Here is a 19,115-nt window from a genome sequence, read left to right on the forward strand (position 1 = left end):
TTACCATCTAGCTGGTAATGGAGAAAATACAGTAGTGGACTTTAACCTCACTGCCTCAAGTATTTCTTACTATGATATTCTTTTTTTGTTGTTTTTTGTTTTTTGTTTTTGGGTCTGGTTGTGGGGCTTGAACTCTGGGCCTGGACGCTGTCCCTCAGTTCTTCAGCTCAAGGCTAGTGTTCTACCACTTGAGCCACAGCACCACTTCCAGCTTTTTTTCTTTTTGCTTATATGGTGCTGGGGATCGAACCCAGGGCCTCATGCATGCAAGGCAAGCGCTCTACCACTGAGCCATCATCCCAGCCCTACTATGACATTCTCATCATGCTATTCTTTACCACAGCCTGTGCCCATCCTACAACATTTGTGAAGATTGTGAGGCAGGACCATATGCCCATGACACTAACCATATCCTGCTGAAGTTACGGAAACCCATTGTGAGTTCTTCTGAATCATTTTCTCATTCAAAGTACTCTACTCCTCGTCTCCCTGCTGCTCTGGAACAAGTCAGGTAAAACCATATACTCGGCGTGCTTGTTCTCTAATTGTCTTCTTAGTTCTGATGACACAAAATGCTGAAGATCAAAAAACTCCTATAAGGTCAGGAGTAGTGACTTAAGCTGTTATCTCAGCATTTCAGATACTAAAGCAAGAAGACAGAGTTTGAGGCCTCCCAGATAACATGAGACTCTGTTTCAAAAATAACAGAGGGGCAGGGTGCTGGTGGCCCACACCTGTAATCCTAGCTGCTCTAAAGACCGAGATCTGAGAATCACTTCAAAGCCAGCATGAGACTCTTATCTCCAATTAACCACCAGAAAATGGGAAGTGGCTCTATGGCTCAAGTAGTAGAACACCTGCCTTGAACTGAAGAGCTCAGGGACAGAATTCAAGCACCACAACCAACAAAAAATAAATAAATAAATAAAGTAAAAAATAACAGAGGGGCTGGGAATGTGGCTTAGTGGTAGAGTGCTTGCCTAGCATGCATGAAACCCTGTGTTTGATTTCTCAGTACCCCAAAAAGAAACAACCAGTGGCACTGTGGCTCAAGTGGTAGAGTGTTAGCCTTGAGCAAAAGAAGCTCAAGGTCAATGCCCAGGCCCTGAATTCAAGCCCCAGAACTGGCAAAAAAAAAAAAAGTAACAGAGCCAGGCAACTGTAGCTCATGCCTGTAATCCTAGCTACTCAGGAAGCTGAATTTTCAGGATCACAGTTTGAAGCCAGCCTAGGCAGGAAAGTCTGTGAGACTCTTCCTCATTTAACCACCGAAGGCCAGAAGTAGAACTGTGGCTCAAATGGTAGAGTATTTTAGTGCTAAAAACAGAACCAAAAACCCTGATGATGATATCTAGTTATCACATTATGAGTTACCACTCATTATTTCTGTTTCTTTTCAATTGATGTGCAATAATGAAGGCAGTTATCTATCTAATCAAGTGGCAATGATAATTATAAGGGAGATTAAGCAGCTGCGTCCTGGTAGCTCATGCCTGTAATCCTAGCCACTCAGGAGACAGATCAGAGGATCTGTTTGAAGCCCAGCCTGTGAAGATAAATCCAAGAGCTTGTTATCACCAGTTCACCAGAAGAAAGCTGAAGGTAGAGGTGTAGATTGAGTGGTAGAACGTCAACCTTGAGCCAAAAAAAAAAAAAAAAAGAAGAAGAAGAAGCTTTTGCTCTTAGAGATCCTTTTGTATCTGAAAAAAAAAAAAAAATCAAGCAAGAATGAATGGCCTTGATCAAGCCCCACTGCAGAACAGATGTTCAACTGTTGATGGGATTGGGATCAGAAGTTTTGATGTTTATAGGTCTTTGTGACTAGGAGGAGCCCTTTACCTGCTTTACCTATTTTTACCTGCTACATGAGTATCGCTGAAACCAGAAGTGTGTGTCACAGCTTTCTGAAGTTGTGTATAAATTGTTGCTTCCAGTATTACAAACAGATGCATCCTAGCAGTGATACCACATGTATGAGAGTGTGTGATTATTTTGCAGATTGCTGGCACTTGTCTTGCATTGTGTCTATCAAGTGATTTGAAGTTATTATCAGTGGTCACAGAGTTTTCCACTGGGAAGGAAAGCTATTAAGCAAGTAAACTAAATGCTGACACTGATGGAAACTATCTAAAAAACTTCAGGATTGGGTCTAGGAAGATGGCTCAGTGGTAGAGGGTTTGCCTTGCATACATGAGGCTCTGGGTTCAATTCTTCAGCACCACATAAGCAGAAAAAAATTGGAAGTGGTGCTGTGGTTCAAGTGATAGAGCATTAGCCTTGAGCTGAAGAGTAGAGGGAGAATGTCCAGGCCCGGAGTTCAAGCCCAACGGCCAACAAAAAAAAAAAAGCAAGGAAGGAAGAAAGGATGTCCAAGGCCTGAGGTCTGGTTTCTGATGTAGCAATCAGCTCAGAAATTTAGCAGACAGAGAATCTCTGTATTGAATGCCTTCAGGATTTTTTAATGGGTTCAGATGTTTTGGGTTAAATTTGGGTTGGGTTTTATTTGGTTTTAAGACATTCAATTATTACCTCACAGGCTCCAGAAACAGGTTGATAAGAACTTTCTTAAAGCAGAAAAGCAAAGGTTACGAGCTGAGAAGAAACAGCGGAAAGCTGAAGTCAAAGAACTTAAAAAGCAGCTAAAACTCCACAGGAAGATTCATCTGTGGAATTCAATTCATGGACTCCAAAGCCCTAAGTCCCCTTTGGGCCGACCTGAGAGCTTGTTGCAGTCTAATACCCTGATGTAAGCCCAGAGCTGGGTAGGGGGTGGAGGGAACCAAGGCTTTATGTTCCACTCCCTAAAACTGGAATTTCAGCCATCTTCTCTCTTGTCCTTTGGCAGCTCCTAATACCCACATCTTTAAAACTTTTTTTTTAATCTAAGCTTTATTAAAGGATGATTTGGTAGTAGTTTTTGGTATTTTCCTTGTTGTCTTCTTCAGAAAGATAAAAACTAGTAAGGGCGGGCTGGGAAGGTGGCTCAGTGGTAGAGTGCTTGCCTTGCATGCCTGAGGCCCTGGGTTCGATTCCTTAGCACCACATAAGAAAAAAGCCAGAAGTGGCGCTGTGGCTCAAGTGGAAGAGCGCTAGCCTTGAGCTGAAGAGCTGAGGAACAGCGCCCAGGCCCAGAGTTCAGGCCCCACAACCGGACCCAAAAAAAAAAAAAAACTAGTAAGGGCTGTATACTGGTAGTTCATGCCTATTATTCTATCTACTTAAGTGCAATCTGAGGATCTCAGTTTGTAGCCATCTGTACATAAGACTCTTATCTCCAATTAACCACTGAAAAGCTAGAAGTAGAACTGTGGCTCAAGTGGTAGAGTGCTAGCCTTGAATGAAAAAGCCAAGCAAGAGCATGAAGCCCTGAATGTAAGCCCCTGTGCTGGTACCAAAAAGGAAAAGAAAAAAAAATGAAACAAGGCTCACTCTTATTTTAGAGAAAGTGAATTTGAAGCAACAGTTGCAAATAAGAGTTACATATTTTGTACTGAAGTTTTTGTTTTTTGTGTATTAGTTCTAAAGCTTGAACCTGAGCCTGGGCATTGTCCCTAAGCTTTTGTGCTTGAGGTTAGCTCTCTACCACTTGAACCACAGCTCTACTTTTGGCACTTTTTTGTTGTTGTTGGTCATGGGGCTTGAACTTTGTGCCTGGGCACTGTCCCTGAACAATTCAGCTCAAAGCTAGCGCTCTACCACTTGAGCCACAGTGCCACTTCCTGCTTTTTCTGCTTATGTGGTGCTGAGGAATCGAACTCAGGGCCTCATGCATGTGAGGCAAGCACTCGCTGAGCCACCTTCCCAGTCCCTTCTTTTTTGGTACTCGGAGATAAGAATCTCATGGCTGGGCTGGTGGCTCACACCTGTAATCCTAACTACTCTGGAGGCTTAGATCTGAAGATTTCGGTTCTAAGCTAGCCAGGGCAGGAAATACTGTGAGATTCTTATCTCTAATAAACCACTCAGAAATCCGGAAGTGGAACTGTGGCTCAAGTGGTAGAGTGCTAGCCTTGGGCTGAAGAGCTGAGGGACAGCACTCAGGCCTAGAGTTCAAGCCCAACAACTGACCAAAAAAAAAAAAAGTCTCATGGACTTAATTGTCCAGTCTGGCTTTCAGCTGTGGTCCTCAGATCTTAACGTCCTGAGTAGCTACCATTACAGGCATGAGCAACTGACCCCCAGGAAGAGTTATATTTATGGAACTTAATCTCTAGTTGTATTCATGGACACTTTCATTATATCTAGCTTTTTAACTCAGGACTTATATATTCCCAAAACACTTTTGTTTTATGAGCTAAGAGCATAACTGGTAGGATACTTTTTTTCTCCCTTCTTTTTTTGCAAATTCATTAGTACATACCTGAAAGTCATAAGTCAGCCTCTAAAAAAGTCACAGTAGGAATATTCAGAAACCATCACATCCCTCCCAACAGCAAATAACTAAGCATCTGAATTTCTATTCAGGCTCCCTTTGCAGCCCTGTGCTCCAGTTATGCCAACGCTCAGTGCTGCATTTGTGGATGAGAACTTGCCTGATGGGACTCACCTTCAACCAGGAACTAAGTTTATCAAACACTGGAGAATGAAAAACACAGGAAATATAAAGTGGAGTGCAGATACCAAGGTATTTTTTTCCCACAAACTGTGAAGACAAACTGATGCCAGGCGCTGGTGGCTCATGCCTGTAATCCTGGCTGGGCAGCAAAGTCCTTGAGACTCTTATCTCCAGTTAACCACTAAAAAACTGTTAAGTGGCTTTGTGGCTCAAGTGGTAGATGCTTGCCTTGAGCTGAAGAACTCAGGGACAGTGCCTACGCCCAGAGTTCAAGCCCCATGACTGACCAAAAAATATATATATATATATAGATATAAGCTCCTTGGGAGGCTGAGATATGAGAACCGAGGTTTGGTTCAAACAAATCCTCAAGACCCTCTATGGAGAGAGTTCCAGCAAGAAGCTGGAACTGGAGGCATGGTTCAAGTGGTAGAGTGCCAGCCAAATGCACAAAAAATCCAAGTGAGAGCATGAGACTTTTTAATAAAAGTGATTTAAGAGCTAGAGTATACAGTTAACAAAATTTCTTCTGGTTGTTATTCTTTTCAGCTCAAATTCATGTGGGGAAACTTGACTTTGGCATCTACAGAAAAGAAGGATGTTTTGGTTCCCAGTTTGAAGGCTGGCCATGTGGGCATTGTGTCTGTGGAGTTCATCGCCCCAACCTTAGAGGGAACATATACTTCCCATTGGCGTCTTTCTCATAAAGGCCAACAGTTTGGCCCTCGGGTCTGGTGCAATATCATAGTAGATCCTTTTCCTTCCTCGGAGAACTCTGATAACATTGAAAGGGGCATGATTAGCACAAGCAAAACTGGTGATGTCACCTGCCAGCAAGAGGTGAGCGTTGACAGACTCTGGCCTAATATACAGTTATTTCTTCAAGAGTTAAAGATAGTGGTGTTGCTATATGCTTATAGTTCCAGCACTTGGGAGGCTGAGGCAGGGGGATCTTTGGTTCAAGGGAGTCTGGGTTACATAGTGAGACTGTCTAAAACTAAAAGACCCCTTGTTTATAGCTGGTTGTTCTTCCAGAAATCTTGATAGTGTTTGTCACTTTCTATCACATACAAAAATACCTGGGACAACTTACAAAAGGTAAAGGTTTGTTAGCTTTAGAAGTTCCAGTCCATGATTGGGCAAATCCATAGTTTTTTAAGCCTGCAGTGGAAATACCCAGCTGCACCAGTGGGGAGCATGTGACAGAGCACTATTGTTTACCTTCCTGACCAGGAAGCAAATGCAGAAAGAAGAGGCTGGGGTCTCCTTCCAAGGCATGACCCCATGACCTAAAGATTTCCCACAAAGCCCTATCCTAAAAGTACTGCCAAGGGGCTGGGAAGGTGGCTCAGTGGTAGAGCGCTTGCCTTGCATGCATGAGGCCCTGGGTTCGATTCCTCAGCACCACATAGCAAAAAGAAAAAAGCCAGAAGTGGCGCTGTGGCTCAAGTGGTAGAGCGCTAGCCTTGAGCTGAAGAGCTGAGGGACAGCGCCCAGGCCCAGAGTTCAGGCCCCACGACCGGACCAAAAAAAAAATATATATATATATATATATAGTGGGAATATTTAGCCGGGCGCTGGTGGCTCACGCCTGTAATCCTAGCTACTCAGGAGGCTGAGATCTGAGGATCGCGGTTCAAAGCCAGCCCGGGCAGGAGAGACCGTTGAGACTCCTATCTCCAATAAACCACCAGAAAACCGGAAGTGGCGCTGTAGCTCAAGTGGTAGAGCGCTCGCCTTGAGCTGAAGAGCTGAGGGACAGCGCCCAGGCCCAGAGTTCAAGTCCCACGACCGACCCAAAAAAAAAAAAAAGGTACTGCCAAATTTTCCAGTAGTGCCATGACCCTGGCAGCCAAACCTTACACTCCTGCAGGACACATGGCAATAAGTTTCTCGACCTTTGCCAACACATTTATGGGCTGATATTGGTCTTGTCCTCCGGGCTTTTATTGTCCTTAATGCAGGCAGTTCTTTTTTTTTTTTTTTTGGTCGTGGGGCTTGAACTCTGGGCTTGGGCACTATCCCTGCACTCTTCAGCTCAAGGCAAGCGCTCTACCACTTGAGCCACAGCACCACTTCTGGTTTTCAAGTCATTTATTGGAGATAAGAGTCTCACAGACTTTGCTGCTCAGGCTGGCTCTGAACCGTGATTCTCAGATCTCAGCCTCCTGAGTAGCTAGGATCACAGGCGTGAGCCACCGGCACCCGGCTAGGCAGTTCTTTTAAGCACTTTGCCAACTTTTTGTATTGGTGCTTGCTCAGTTCTTGACTGCATAAGGGAAGGAAGGGCTACTTGGTCCACCTGGTCTGGACTGTGGAACTGCCAACTAATAACTGTGTTCTTTAACATTTGTCCCCTCCTGAATGTCCCCATGTGTTCCCTATATACTAATGAAGGTTTGCCTCGCTTGTTATTTGATGCACACGTTTCTTGTATACAATATCCCTATAAGTGGGGCAGACTGTTTACTCTTAAATGAGACTTATTCAAAGTTCATGCCTGATTTGGGCTCTTACAGTTGTGTAAAGTGTAGTCATTAAAGTAAACTGGGTGAGGCCTGGGTAGGTGGCTCAGTGGTAGAGTGCTTGCCTTGCATGAGGCCCTGGGTTCGATTCCTCAGTACCACATAAGCAAAAAATAAATAAAAATAAACTGGGTGAAAAGGTAGTATGTGACCTCTAAAATGATATCAGACAAAGGCGAAGAGGTTCAGCAGCGTTTGGGGAGGCATTGTCAGAAATAGTGCTGCAATTCTGTTGAGGCCCTAACATATATTTCAATTGTTTGTCTCTATAGGAAACGTTTCCTCTAGACAAAGAAGAAAATGAAGTGACTCTGCAGTCAGAAGGAACAGGAACCAGCAGCACATCAAAGACAAAGAGTGTTGCCAGTGAGAGAGAGCTCTACATCCCATCCGTAGACCTCCTGACCGCCCAGGTAGGACATTCAGCACTTTGAAGAGCAAGGGACAGAGAGAGAGCATTAACAAGCAATGTCACCTGTGGCAGAGAAGTTGGTATAGCCATAGGTGGTTACCAAGAAGTTAAAGATAAGCCCACTTGATCCAGTCAGATGCATAAAGGAAGTCACCCAAGGAAGCAAGTTTCTGAGTTGTTTCACCTGAATTGGGAACTTAGTCTTCTATTTACCCACATCTTCTGTTTAGTTGCTTCCTCTTCTTTTTAGCCTATTTCCTTCACCTTTACATCAACTGTGTTTCCCCCACCATCCCCCCACCTTCTCTGTGAGACTAGAATTTGAACTGAGGACTATATGCTTGCAGGACTGTACCTCATAAGCCATGCTTCCAGTTCTTCTTGCTTTAGTTTGCTTTTCCAACAGGGTCTTATGCTAACATTGCTTGGGCTAGGCCTCAGACCATGATCCTCCTACCTCTACCTGGGATTACAGGAATGTACCAACACACCAGAGGAGGGTTTGTGTGTTTGCTTTTCCTTTTTTTTTTTTTTTTTTTTTTCTTTTTTCTTTGTCTCTTTTCCTTGATATCAGTTTGAGCTCAGATTTTTACTTTGCTTGGCTGGCATTCTAGCACCTGAGCTACACCTCTAGCCTAGCTTTTTGCTAGTTATTTTGGAGATGGCTTCAGACCTTGATCATCTACATCTCAATCTTTTGCAAGGATTATAGGCAAGAGAAACCAGTGCCTGACACTGGCTTGTGTTTTTGTTTTGCAGGACCTGCTTTCCTTTGAATTGTTGGATATAAACATTGTCCAAGAGTTGGAAAGAGTGCCCCACAACACCCCTGTGGGTAAGAATGTTACTTGGCTCATCTTGTTTATGCTATTAATATGTGTAAAGATACTGAAGTTTAGACTCTGGTAGTTGTTATTCTAGCCTGAGGAAGTTAATGGCAAGGATTTCTACCACAGTGGAACAGTAAAGCTTTATCATGGTCCATTTTCCTCCTTTCAGAAGCAACAATACAAGGTTGTGTAAGACTTCCTTACTAGAAGGCAGGCACCTTCTTCTGTTTTCCTCCCTTTGTTCCTTTACATTTCATGATTTTGTGTCTTGGCCATGACCTTTTAGGCCAGTTAACTGTTTTTTGATACTTCTTGCATTGTTTGATAGTCCTGAGATTAGTTGCATATCTGGTAGTCTGGAGAAATTCTTTGTACAGGTTTGGGAGCATATCTGGTTTTTATTTTAGCCCTACAGGAGGCAAGAAACTTATGAACTGCTTCTTCTGGATACTGATTATTAATGATGCGATGCTTTTTCTCAGTTGATGGTTCTCCTGTCTTCATTCTCCAGATATGACTCCCTGCATGTCTCCTCTGCCACATGACAGTCCTTTAATAGAGAAGCCAGGCTTGGGGCAGATACAGGAAGAGAGTGAAGGGGCGGGATTTAAAGCACTTCCTGGTAAGGGGTTAAACAGTTGTAAAGCTTTTGCATCCTTTCTTTTTATACCACACCCTATTTTTTTTTTTTTTTTTTTTTTGTCGGTCGTGGGGCTTGAACTCTGGGCCTGGGCGCTGTCCCTCAGCTCTTCAGCTCAAGGCGAGCGCTCTACCACTTGAGCTACAGCGCCACTTCCGGTTTTCTGGTGGTTTATTGGAGATAGGAGTCTCACGGTCTCTCTTGCCAGGGTTGGCTTTGAACCGCGATCCTCAGATCTCAGCCTCCTGAGTAGCTAGGATTACAGGCGTGAGCCACCAGCGCCCGGCACCACACCCTATTTTTATACTTACTCCTTACTAACCTTACCTCAGCATGTAAATGGGTGTCCTGTGGCATCTTTTTTGAAGTCTCCCCCATGGCGCAGAGAGCAGCTGTTTTTTGATGTAGTCTCAGCATGTTGATAGTAACTGGTGAAAGCTCTCAGCTCTATGCCAAGTGAAGACAGGTTTATGTCTCTTTCAAATTCTACAGTATCCACCCAGAAGGTTGAGAACACTGCTTCTGTGGAGGAAGCAGAAGAAGACCTTAGTGGGACCCAGTTTGTTTGTGAGACTGTAATCCGATCCCTTACCTTGGATGCTGCCCCAGACCACAATCCACCTTGCAGACAGAAGTCTTCCCTGAGTAAGTGTCCCTGCAGGATGAGCTTTGTAGAAATTCTGACCAAATTTGAGCATGCCTTGTGACCAGTTTAACTAGAACTCAAACTCATTTCTGAACTTTCTCAGGAGAATTAAACCAGCATTCCACAGAGGAACAGCAAACAATTATGCCTGAACTCTGCAGAAAGGAATCCTCCTGTAAGTTTGACAGAGCTCCTCATCAGAGACCCCTTCTGGCAGCTGAGTGTTTGCTTTTTTTTTTTTTTTGGCCAGTCGTGGGGCCTGAACTCTGGGCCTAGGGACTGTCCCTCAGCTCTTAAGACCAAGGCTAACACTCTACCACTTGAGCCACAGCACCACTTCCAGCTTATTCTGCTTATTTGGTGCTGAGGAATTGACCCAGGGCCTCATGCATGCAAGGCAAGCACTCTACCACTGAGCCACCTTCCCAGCCCTCCTTGAGCTTTTTTGCTCAAAGTTAGCACTTTATCACTTGAGCCACAGCTCCACTTCTGGGATTTTGGTGCTTAATTAGAGATGAGAGCATCACAGACTTGCCTGCCCAGCCTGGCTTAGTACTGTGGTTCTCAGATCTCAGCCTCCTGAGTAGCTAGGATTACAGGTATGAGCCACAGGTGCCTGGCTTCCTGACCTATACTTTTAAATATGACTTGTCTTAGTTTAAAGTATATACATATACATTTTTAAATTTTCTTTTTCTGTGCTAGTTCTGGGGCTTGAACTCATAGCCTGGGCACTGTCCCATGCCTTTCTTTTGCTCAAAGCTAGCACTCTACCACTTGAACCACAGTGCCACTTCCAGCTTTTTCTGTTTATGCAGTACTGAGGAATCAAACCCAGGGCTTCATGAATGCTAGGCAAGCATTGTACCACTAAGCCACATTCCCAGCCTGTACATCTATATTTTTTTTCAAACATATGTACAAATGCCTAACCAAAAGATCTGAAAGGACTTAACACCTAAATATTTGTTCATTGTCTTTATTCTGATAGGATTTGTGAACACCTTTTCTCTGCCTATACATCACTTTTGTAAGGAGAAGGAAAGTAGACCTTCAGCCCTAGAGTACTCAACCTGAATTTTTTTTTCTTTTTTCTTTTTTTTTTTTTTTGGTCAGTCGTGGGGCTTGAACTCTGGGCTTGGGCGCTGTCCCTTGAGCTCTTCAGCTCAAGGCAAGCGCTCTACCACTTGAGCCACAGCGCTACTTCTGGTTTTCTAGTGGTTTATTGGAAATAAGAGTCTCACAGACTTTGCTGCCCAGCTGGCTTTGAACCGAGATCCTCAAATCTCAGCCTCCTGAGTAGCTAGGATTACAGGCGTGAGCCACTGGCGCCTGGCTGAATTTTCTTTTTATAGCTTTGTTAGCTAGTATTACCAGTTCTGGGGATAGAGGACTCTTTTTCTGCCTAGGGTCATTTAGATAGTTATAACATCATTCACAGGACACATCAAATTATCAATACAAGCAGATGGACCATTTACAGCTATTGAGAAGCATACATTATCTGTCCTATAATGTACCAAATGATTTTGAGAGCTTTAAGTGGTCTGTGAACTGGATGTTCTCCACCCCTAAAAGCTCTGTCCTGGTTATGTTAACCATTATATGTTAATTATCATATGAACTAGAAAAAGGATAGGCTTTCTGATTTTAAGATTCATAGTTCTACATAGTCTTTAAACACAGAATATGGCCCGTACTTCCCTGTGGTTCTCCCCATCTTCTAGCTTTCACAATACTAGCTCATTATCCAGAAAGCTTCACCAAACAAGGATAGCACTAGGGGCTGCTTATAACTTCTACCTTCAAATTGGTTACTTTCATCCTTTAGTGAAATTTGCATTGCCTGAAGAGGGACCACTTGGAGATGAGAGAGAAGAGATTGTCCATATTGCTGAGGAAGAAATTGTTGTGGAGGAAGAAGAGGAACTCAAGGATGAAGTTCAGAGTCAGTCTTCTTCGTCTTCAGAAGATTACATCATCATCCTGCCTGAGTGCTTTGATACCAGCCGTCCCCTGGGGGATTCCATGTACAGCTCTGCACTCTCGCAGCCTGGCCTCGAAAGAGGAGCTGAAGGCGAGCCTGGAGTTGAGGCTGGTCAGGAACCGGCTGAGGCTGGGGAGAGACTCCCTGAAGGGGAGAGCCAGCCACAAGAGCAGAATATCAGTGATATCCTCATGACCTCACAGACTCTGGAAACTATGCCCCTAATCCCAGAGGTTGTGGGGCATCCACCACTGCTGCCCAGGTACCATTCACGCCCCCTTCAACTGGGGTGCTCTTCAGAGGTGAAATAAAGAGTGGGAGGAACCGACTTGATCTCAAAACCTGCTTTTTTGTCAGTATGGGAAAAGATGATTTCCCATAGTGAAGTCTGAATTTAGATGAATAAAAGTCGTATTTCTCAGTATTTGTGGATTTTGGATTTAAAGTTTTGTTTTAGTCAACCTTATTTATCTGATATAACTTTATTTGAGGATTAAGCATGTGGCTCACTGGTAGAGAGCCTGCCTAGCAAGCATGAGGCCCTGGGTTCCATCCCCAGCATGACAAAAGAAACAGAAAACACCTCATCCATATATTAACCAAAAAAAAAAAAAAAAAGCATAATTAGGGAGTTAAATCCATGATGAGGGAAAAAAACAAAACAAAAAAAAAATTGCCAACCCAAATAGAAATTATTATTCAGTTCTCTACTGGATCTATCTGAGTCTTGCTCTCTCCTAATAGTACAAAATTGCTAGAGCCCAACTGTAATTTAAACCATTCTCCCAAGAAGCTAGTCATTTCCCTTTGTCAGCACCCTTGATGTAGGGGGAAAGTGAGTGCACTGAAGTCAGTCTTTCTAGCTTGACTAAAGAAAAGCCAGAAGTAAAATGTAGTTTTGTTAAATTCCCTTAATTCACACATCTGTATCAGATCTGTCATCTTTTCATCTGTCATCTGTATCGGAAATGTGGAGCCTCTGTAGAGAATTTGGCACTGCCGTGCTGTATGTACTGTTTCTCTACTGTTGCCATAGGTGTTTTTCAACTTACTTTCCATATTGTGTCTTTCTGAAAGGAGCCCTCCTTGTGTACAACATGGTTCCCTGGGAGTGGATTTACCAGTTACCATACCAGAAGTTTCTTCAGTCCCTGATCAGATCAGAGGAGGTAATGACAAGCTGAGCTTCATCTCTTTTCTCTCTGCTCCTTTCTAGTGGAAACTAGGTTTAGTAAAGGCTCTCCATCTTCATGATTCTTGGCAGTTTTTTAAAAACATGCCCTTTCCCTCTTTCTGTGCTCCTCCCTTATACTTTTTTTTTTTTCCTTCAGTTTTGGGGCTTGAACTCAGGGCCTGGATACTGTCCCTGAGCTTTTTCACTCAGGGCTTGTGCTCTACCACATTGGGCCGCAGTGCCACTTCTGGTTTTCTACTGGTTAATTGGAGATAGGGTCTCATGGACTTTCCTGCCTGGGCTGGTTTTGAACCATGATCCTCAGGTCTCAGCCTCTTGAGTAGCTAGGATTACTTCATATTCTTTATTTCTGTTCTCTAAATATTTATTGAAACCTCAGAGTTGTTAGGTATTGTGCTGTGGTGGAATTAACATAGGTTTGGAGCCTGGCCAGTCTAGATTCCAGCTCCACTTCCACTTTCCCTGACTGACCATGCAGCCACTCTGTTGGTTTATAATGCCTGGGTCTGTTGCCTTATCTGCAAAATTAGGAAGATAGCACTGTATAGTTGTGAGTAGATCTACAAAGCCACTTCTCACTATTCCCCAAAAAGCTGAATCTAAAAGTATTTGAGAACTAATACATCCATGTATTATAGAACTTTTTTTAGGGGGAGGACAGGACTGGGGTTTGATCTCAGTCTATGCTTGCTCTACTGCTGAGACACTTCAACACAGAATTAATTTATTTTTATTTTTATTTTTTTGTCAGTGGTAGGGCCTAGGTGTTGTCCCTGAGCTCTTCAGATGAAGGCTAGCACTCTACCAATTGAGCCACAGCACCACTACCAGTTTTCTGGTGGCTTATTGGAGATAGAGTCTCACAGACTTTCCTGCCTGGGCTGGCTTTGAACTGTAATCCTCAGATCTCAGCCTCTTGAGTAGGTAGGATTATAGGAGTAAGCCACCATTGCCCGGCAGAATTAATTTTTTGAATCAATGTTGCATTGCATTTCTGGACAATTGAGTTTTCTTATAATTTGGTTGAACCACCCATAGAATTTTTAGAAATTTAAAAAGCAAAAGAAGAAAGACATCAAATACTATGAGAAGATTTCCACCTGCCTTGATAATAGTCTTGCTGTGATTTAGGAAACACTAGGTGCTTACGGATGCTGTATCTAACCAACAGCTCTTTTGCTTTTAGAGCCCAGAGGCTCATCAGGACTTGTACACAGCAGACAGAAGAGCTATGATCACTCAAGGTAATGACCTTGTGCAGTCTCTTCTTCAGAAGCAGGTGGATATCCTAGCATTGCTTCTGCTTAAAGAGCTTCTCAAAGCATGTGTCTGTCTTCTGAGGGCCTTTATTCCTACCTTTTTGTGTGTATGTGTGCTGGTCCTTGGGCTTGAATTTGGAGCCTAAGCACTGTCCTTAAGCTTTTTTTTTTTTTTTTTTTTTGTGCTCAAGGTTAGAACTGTACCACTTGAACCACAGCTTCTCTTCCAGATTTTTTTGGTGCCTCATTGGAGATAAAAAAAATCTCATGACTCTTGTCTGGGTCCTCTTTTCCAAATCATAATCCTTACATCTCAGTCTCCTGAGTAGCTAAAGCTTTTGAGAAAAACTTTGCAGAGGGATATAGCCTCTGTTTAAGCGTTTTCACATCTCAGAAAAAAAAAAATTACCCTAAAATTCACCTTACCCTTAGTCTCAGAGAAGGAAGAAAAGTCAAACCTAGTGTGCATCTTCTTAGTTTTTTCCTTAGACACCCCTGCCTCTGCTCCCTGTCATCTCAGAGCAGTATATAGAAAAATCATGTGTCCTTTACCAGGTGTTTTCTCAATGAGCAGATGGGATGTCAATACCCCAGTGTGTTCATGACCACATTAATTTCCAAACTTGAATTACAAGTTGGCATGATAACCAGAGTGGTACACTTCCTGAAAGACATGCCCATATCTTACACCAGCAGAACTGAACTCTACATGAAACTATGATTTATAACTAGAAAACTGATGTGAAAATAGTCAGATTCTCTTTTCACATCTTACTTTTTCCTCAAGGAAACCTTTTTTTTTTTTTAATGTTTTGAAATTGGCACATAAATCATCTTGTAAGAAGGTAACGGTTTGTTTTATGAGGGGAGATAATTTGGTTTTCCTCTACAGACACCATCATGGGAGCATTGCTGGAGGACTGGTGAAGGGGGCTTTGTCTGTTGCTGCCTCTGCATACAAGGCCCTATTTTCTGGGCCACCAGTCACTGCACAGGTAAGTGTTTCATTTTCCTCAAACTCAATAAATCATAGGTAAAAATGATGTCCTCTGTGTAGGGAGCTACTTGGCACTATGGAAAAAGCACAGGCTCTAGTCTTTGTTAATGTATAATATATAGAGGAGATACTGCAGGTGTGATGCTATAAAATAAATAAAACAATGGCATCTGCCCAAATACTGTGTAAGACAGGTAAGACAAACTGATATTGACAGTCAGAGTAAGAGAGGTGAGCATGAGCTCAAGTGGCAGAGTAGACAAGCTCAATTCCAACAGCAGGAAAAATAAAAACAAATACAGGATAAGATACTATGCCATTGCAGTCAGACATATTAGAAAAATACACCTAAAGCAGGGCAGTGGTGGCTTACACCTGTAATCCTAGCTACTTAGGAGGCTGAGAAATGAGAATTGCAGTTCAGAGTCACCCCAGCCAAGAAAGTCCTTGAGACGTACCTCCAATTAACCACTGGAAAACTGGAAGCGGTGCTATAGCTCAGAGTGTTAGAGCACTAGCCTTGAGCAAAAGAGCTCAGAGGCAGTGCCCAGGTCTGGTGATCAAGCCCCATGACCGACAAAAAAACAAAAACACCTCAATCTAGTGAGGCCAGAGGTTGGTAGATAATGCCTGAACTGAATTAATCCTTCCTTCTTACCTTTCCTTTTTTTATTATTGTTGTTGGTTGTGGGGCTTGAACTCTGGCCTGGGTGCTGTCCCTCAGCTCTTCAACTCAAGGCTAGCACTCTACCACTTGAACCACAGTGCCACTTCTGGTTTTCTGGTGGTTTATTGGAGATCAGAATCTCAGGAACTTTCCTGCTCAGGCTAGCTTTGAACTGTGATCCTCAGATCTCAACCTCCTGAGTAGCTAGGACTACAGGCATGAGCCACTGGTGCCCAGCTAATTTACCTTTTGTTTTTTTTGTGCCAGTCTTAGGGGTTAAATTCATGGCCTTGGCACTGTCCCTTAGCTTTTCCATTCAAAGCTAACACTCCACCACTTGTGCTACAGCTCCACTTCTGGCTTTTTGGTGGTTAGAGATAAAAGTCTCACATACTTTTCTGCCTGGGTTGGCTTCAAACTGAGATCCTCAGATCTCAACCTCCTGAGTAGCTAGGATTGCAGGTGTGATCTACCAGCCCCCCAGCTGAAATGAATTCTAAAGGATAAGGACAAATTAAGTTTTCAGAAGAGAACAGCAGAAAGTACTGTAGACCAAGTAGGTAGTAAAGACACTTGTAGGGGCTGGGAAGGTAGCTCAGTGGTAGAGCGCTTGCCTTGCATGCATGAGGCCCTGGGTTCGATTCCTCAGCACCACATAAGCAAAAAGAAAAAAGCCGGAAGTGGCGCTGTGGCTCAAGTGGTAGAGTGCTAGCCTTGAGCTGAAGAGCTGAGGGACAGCGCCCAGGCCCAGAGTTCAGGCCCCATGACCGGACCAAAAAAAAAAAAAGACACTTGTAAGCCGGGTACTGGTGGCTCATGCCTATAATACTAGCTACTCAGAAGATTGAGGTCTGAGGATCATGATTTGAAGCTAGCCTTGGCAGAAAATTCCATGAGACTCTTACCTCCAATAAACTACTCAGAAAGAGCCAGAAATGGCACTGTGACTCAAGTGGTAGAGTACTAGCCTTGAGCTGAAGAGCTGAGGGACAGTGCCCAGGCCTACAGTTCAAGCTCCATGACCAGAAAAAAAAAATCACTAAAGGGCTGGGAAGGTGGCTCAGTGGTAGAGCACTTGCCTTGCATGCTCGAGGCCCTGGGTTCGATTCCTCAGCACCACATAAGAAAAAAGCCAGAAGTGGCGCTGTGGCTCAAATGGTAGAGTGCTAGCCTTGAGCTGAAGAGCTGAGGGACAGCGCCCAGGCCCAGAGTTCAGGCCCCACGACCGGACCCCAAAAAAAAAAAAAAAAAAAATCACAAAAGATTAAATCTGGAAGAGTATGGATTATCTAAGCGGAAAGAAATGAACATACCAGAAAGTAAAATACCAGAGAGTGCTGTATGTTACATATTTTCCTCATTTTTATGTATCTTCTCTATGCTGCAAAATAGGAATAATGGGGGCTGGGAAGGTGGCTCAGTGGTAGAGCGCTTGCCTTACATGCCTGAGGCCCTGGGTTCGATTCCTCAGCACCACATAAGAAAAAAGCCGGAAGTGGCGCTGTGGCTCAAGTGGTAGAGCACTAGCCTTGAGCTGAAGAGCTGAGGGAAAGCGCCCAGGCCCAGAGTTCTGGCCCCATGACCGGACCCAAAAAAAAAACAGGAATAATGTGAGATTGAGGCTGGGCAACAGAAATCTTAGCTACTTAGGAGGCTGAAAACGGAAGATTGTCATTTGAAGCCAGCATAAGCAGGCAAGCTGGAAGTGGAGCTGTGGTTCCAAGTAGCACAGCATTAGCCTTGAGCCAAGAAAGGTCAGAGACAGCACCCAGTTCAAGCTCTAGTATTAGTGCATGTGCGCACACACACACATACACACATATACACACACCCACACAGGAGAGAGAGGTAGATACTCAGCACAGATAGTAAGCAAATGGTAGTTAGGATTTGAGCCTAAGCCTTTCTACTTTCACAGTCAATCATCTTTCTGCTCTCCAGCCTCCAACTATCATGTGGATAAATCATCACATTAGGATTAAAAGGTTGTATATCTACCCCAGGGCTTGGCCCAGAGGGAAATATATTGGGAACTCCTATTACCTAGACCGCTTCTTTTTTTGGGGGGGGTGGGAGGGAAGAGGATCCGGTCATGGGGCCTGAACTCTGGGCTTGAGCGCTGTCCCTCAGCTCTTCAGCTCAAGGCTAGCGCTCTACCACTTGAGCCACAGCGCCACTTCCGGCTTTTTGCTTATGTGGTGCTGAGGAATCAAACCCAGGGCCTCAGGCATGCAAGGCAAGTGCTCTACCACTGAGCCAACTTCCCAGCCCCCGAGACCGCTTCTATTTTGAAAGGGAAAATTCAAGAAGCCTGCCTGGATGTAATTTTCCAGTTTTTGTACATCTCCTCATCTTCATGTATCAGGCAAGATTTCCCTTGCCCTATCATCACAATTTCTGTGTGTGTGTGTGTGTGTGTGTGTGTGTGTGCGCACGTGTGTGTGTGCGTGTATACGTGCACATACACGTGTGTGTGTGTGTGTGTGTGTGTGTGTGTGTACGTGCACATACACATGTGCCAGTCCTGGGGATTGAACTCAGGGCCTGGGTGGTATCCCTGAGTTTTTTTTGCTCTACCACTTGCGCCACAGCTGCACTCTTCACTTCTGGCTTTTTGGGTGGTTAATTGGAGATAAAAGTCTCACAGACGGGCTGGGAAGGTGGCTCAGTGGTAGAGTGCTTGCCTTGCATGCATGAGGCCCTGGGTTCGATTCCCCAGCACCACATAAGCAAAAAGAAAAAAAGTCGGACGTGGCACTGTGGCTCAAGTGGTAGAGTGCTAGCCTTGAGCTGAAAGCTGAGGGACAGCGCCCAGGCCCAGAGTTCAGACCCCATGACCGGACCCAAAAAAAAAAAAAAAGTCTCACAGACTTTACTGCTAGGGCTGGCTTTGAACCAAAATTCTTAGACCTTAGCTTCCTGAGTAGGATTACAGGTGTGAGCCACTGGCATGCAGCCACAATTACTTTAATATTTACAAGGTCTCAAAGGTTTGTTTTCATCTTTTCCTTCTAGCCAAAACATGCTTCTGAAAGTCCCCTCTGAAACAGTCTCCTTATTCTTAGGAGTTTAGAATCTCCCCCATTTCCCTTTTCTCCTTTAGGTACACACATAGCTAACTAAAGCACTCTTTACTCTTTCAGAAGATTTATTGATATCAGGTAGACAGGAATGCTCTCTCTATACTTGCACTTATTTTCTAGCTTTTGTTGTTGTTGTTGTTGTTGTTGTTGTTGTTGGTTTGTGAGATTTGAACTTGGCCTGGGCACTGTCCCTGAGCTCTTCAGCTCAAGGCCAGCGCTCTACTACTTGAGCTACAGCACCACTTCTGGTTTTCAGGTGGTTAATTAGAGATAAGAGTCTCTAGACTTTTCTGCCCTGGCTGGCTTTGATCTGCCATCC

At 43.9% G+C, this 19,115-nt stretch overlaps 1 protein-coding gene and 1 non-coding gene across 3 annotated transcripts in view; one reads left to right on the forward strand and one right to left on the reverse strand.

The window, feature by feature from the left end:
• Nbr1 (NBR1 autophagy cargo receptor) overlaps window positions 1–19,115 on the forward strand; it is a 40,782-nt gene that overhangs the window by 19,214 nt on the left and 2,453 nt on the right. Inside the window, exons 9-21 of one of the 2 annotated variants that reach the window (XM_070027791.1) lie at window positions 344–511; window positions 2,537–2,746; window positions 4,465–4,624; window positions 5,105–5,395; window positions 7,353–7,493; window positions 8,252–8,327; window positions 8,834–8,944; window positions 9,455–9,607; window positions 9,712–9,783; window positions 11,440–11,857; window positions 12,673–12,764; window positions 13,977–14,034; window positions 14,942–15,044. In XM_070027791.1, coding sequence (XP_069883892.1) covers window positions 344–511; window positions 2,537–2,746; window positions 4,465–4,624; window positions 5,105–5,395; window positions 7,353–7,493; window positions 8,252–8,327; window positions 8,834–8,944; window positions 9,455–9,607; window positions 9,712–9,783; window positions 11,440–11,857; window positions 12,673–12,764; window positions 13,977–14,034; window positions 14,942–15,044 — 2,053 coding nt within the window. The remainder of the gene's footprint in view (window positions 1–343; window positions 512–2,536; window positions 2,747–4,464; window positions 4,625–5,104; window positions 5,396–7,352; window positions 7,494–8,251; window positions 8,328–8,833; window positions 8,945–9,454; window positions 9,608–9,711; window positions 9,784–11,439; window positions 11,858–12,672; window positions 12,765–13,976; window positions 14,035–14,941; window positions 15,045–19,115) is intronic. The other variant, XM_070027792.1, reaches the window with a different exon arrangement.
• Window positions 233–296, reverse strand: Trnaa-ugc (transfer RNA alanine (anticodon UGC)). Its single transcript has one exon. It is a non-coding gene; the product is annotated as a tRNA-Ala (tRNA).

The sequence above is a fragment of the Dipodomys merriami genome, unplaced genomic scaffold (genome assembly GCF_024711535.1).
Source record: "Dipodomys merriami isolate MVZ:Mamm:240054 unplaced genomic scaffold, mDipMer1.0.p SCAF_19, whole genome shotgun sequence".
NCBI classification, from domain to species: Eukaryota; Metazoa; Chordata; class Mammalia; order Rodentia; family Heteromyidae; genus Dipodomys; species Dipodomys merriami.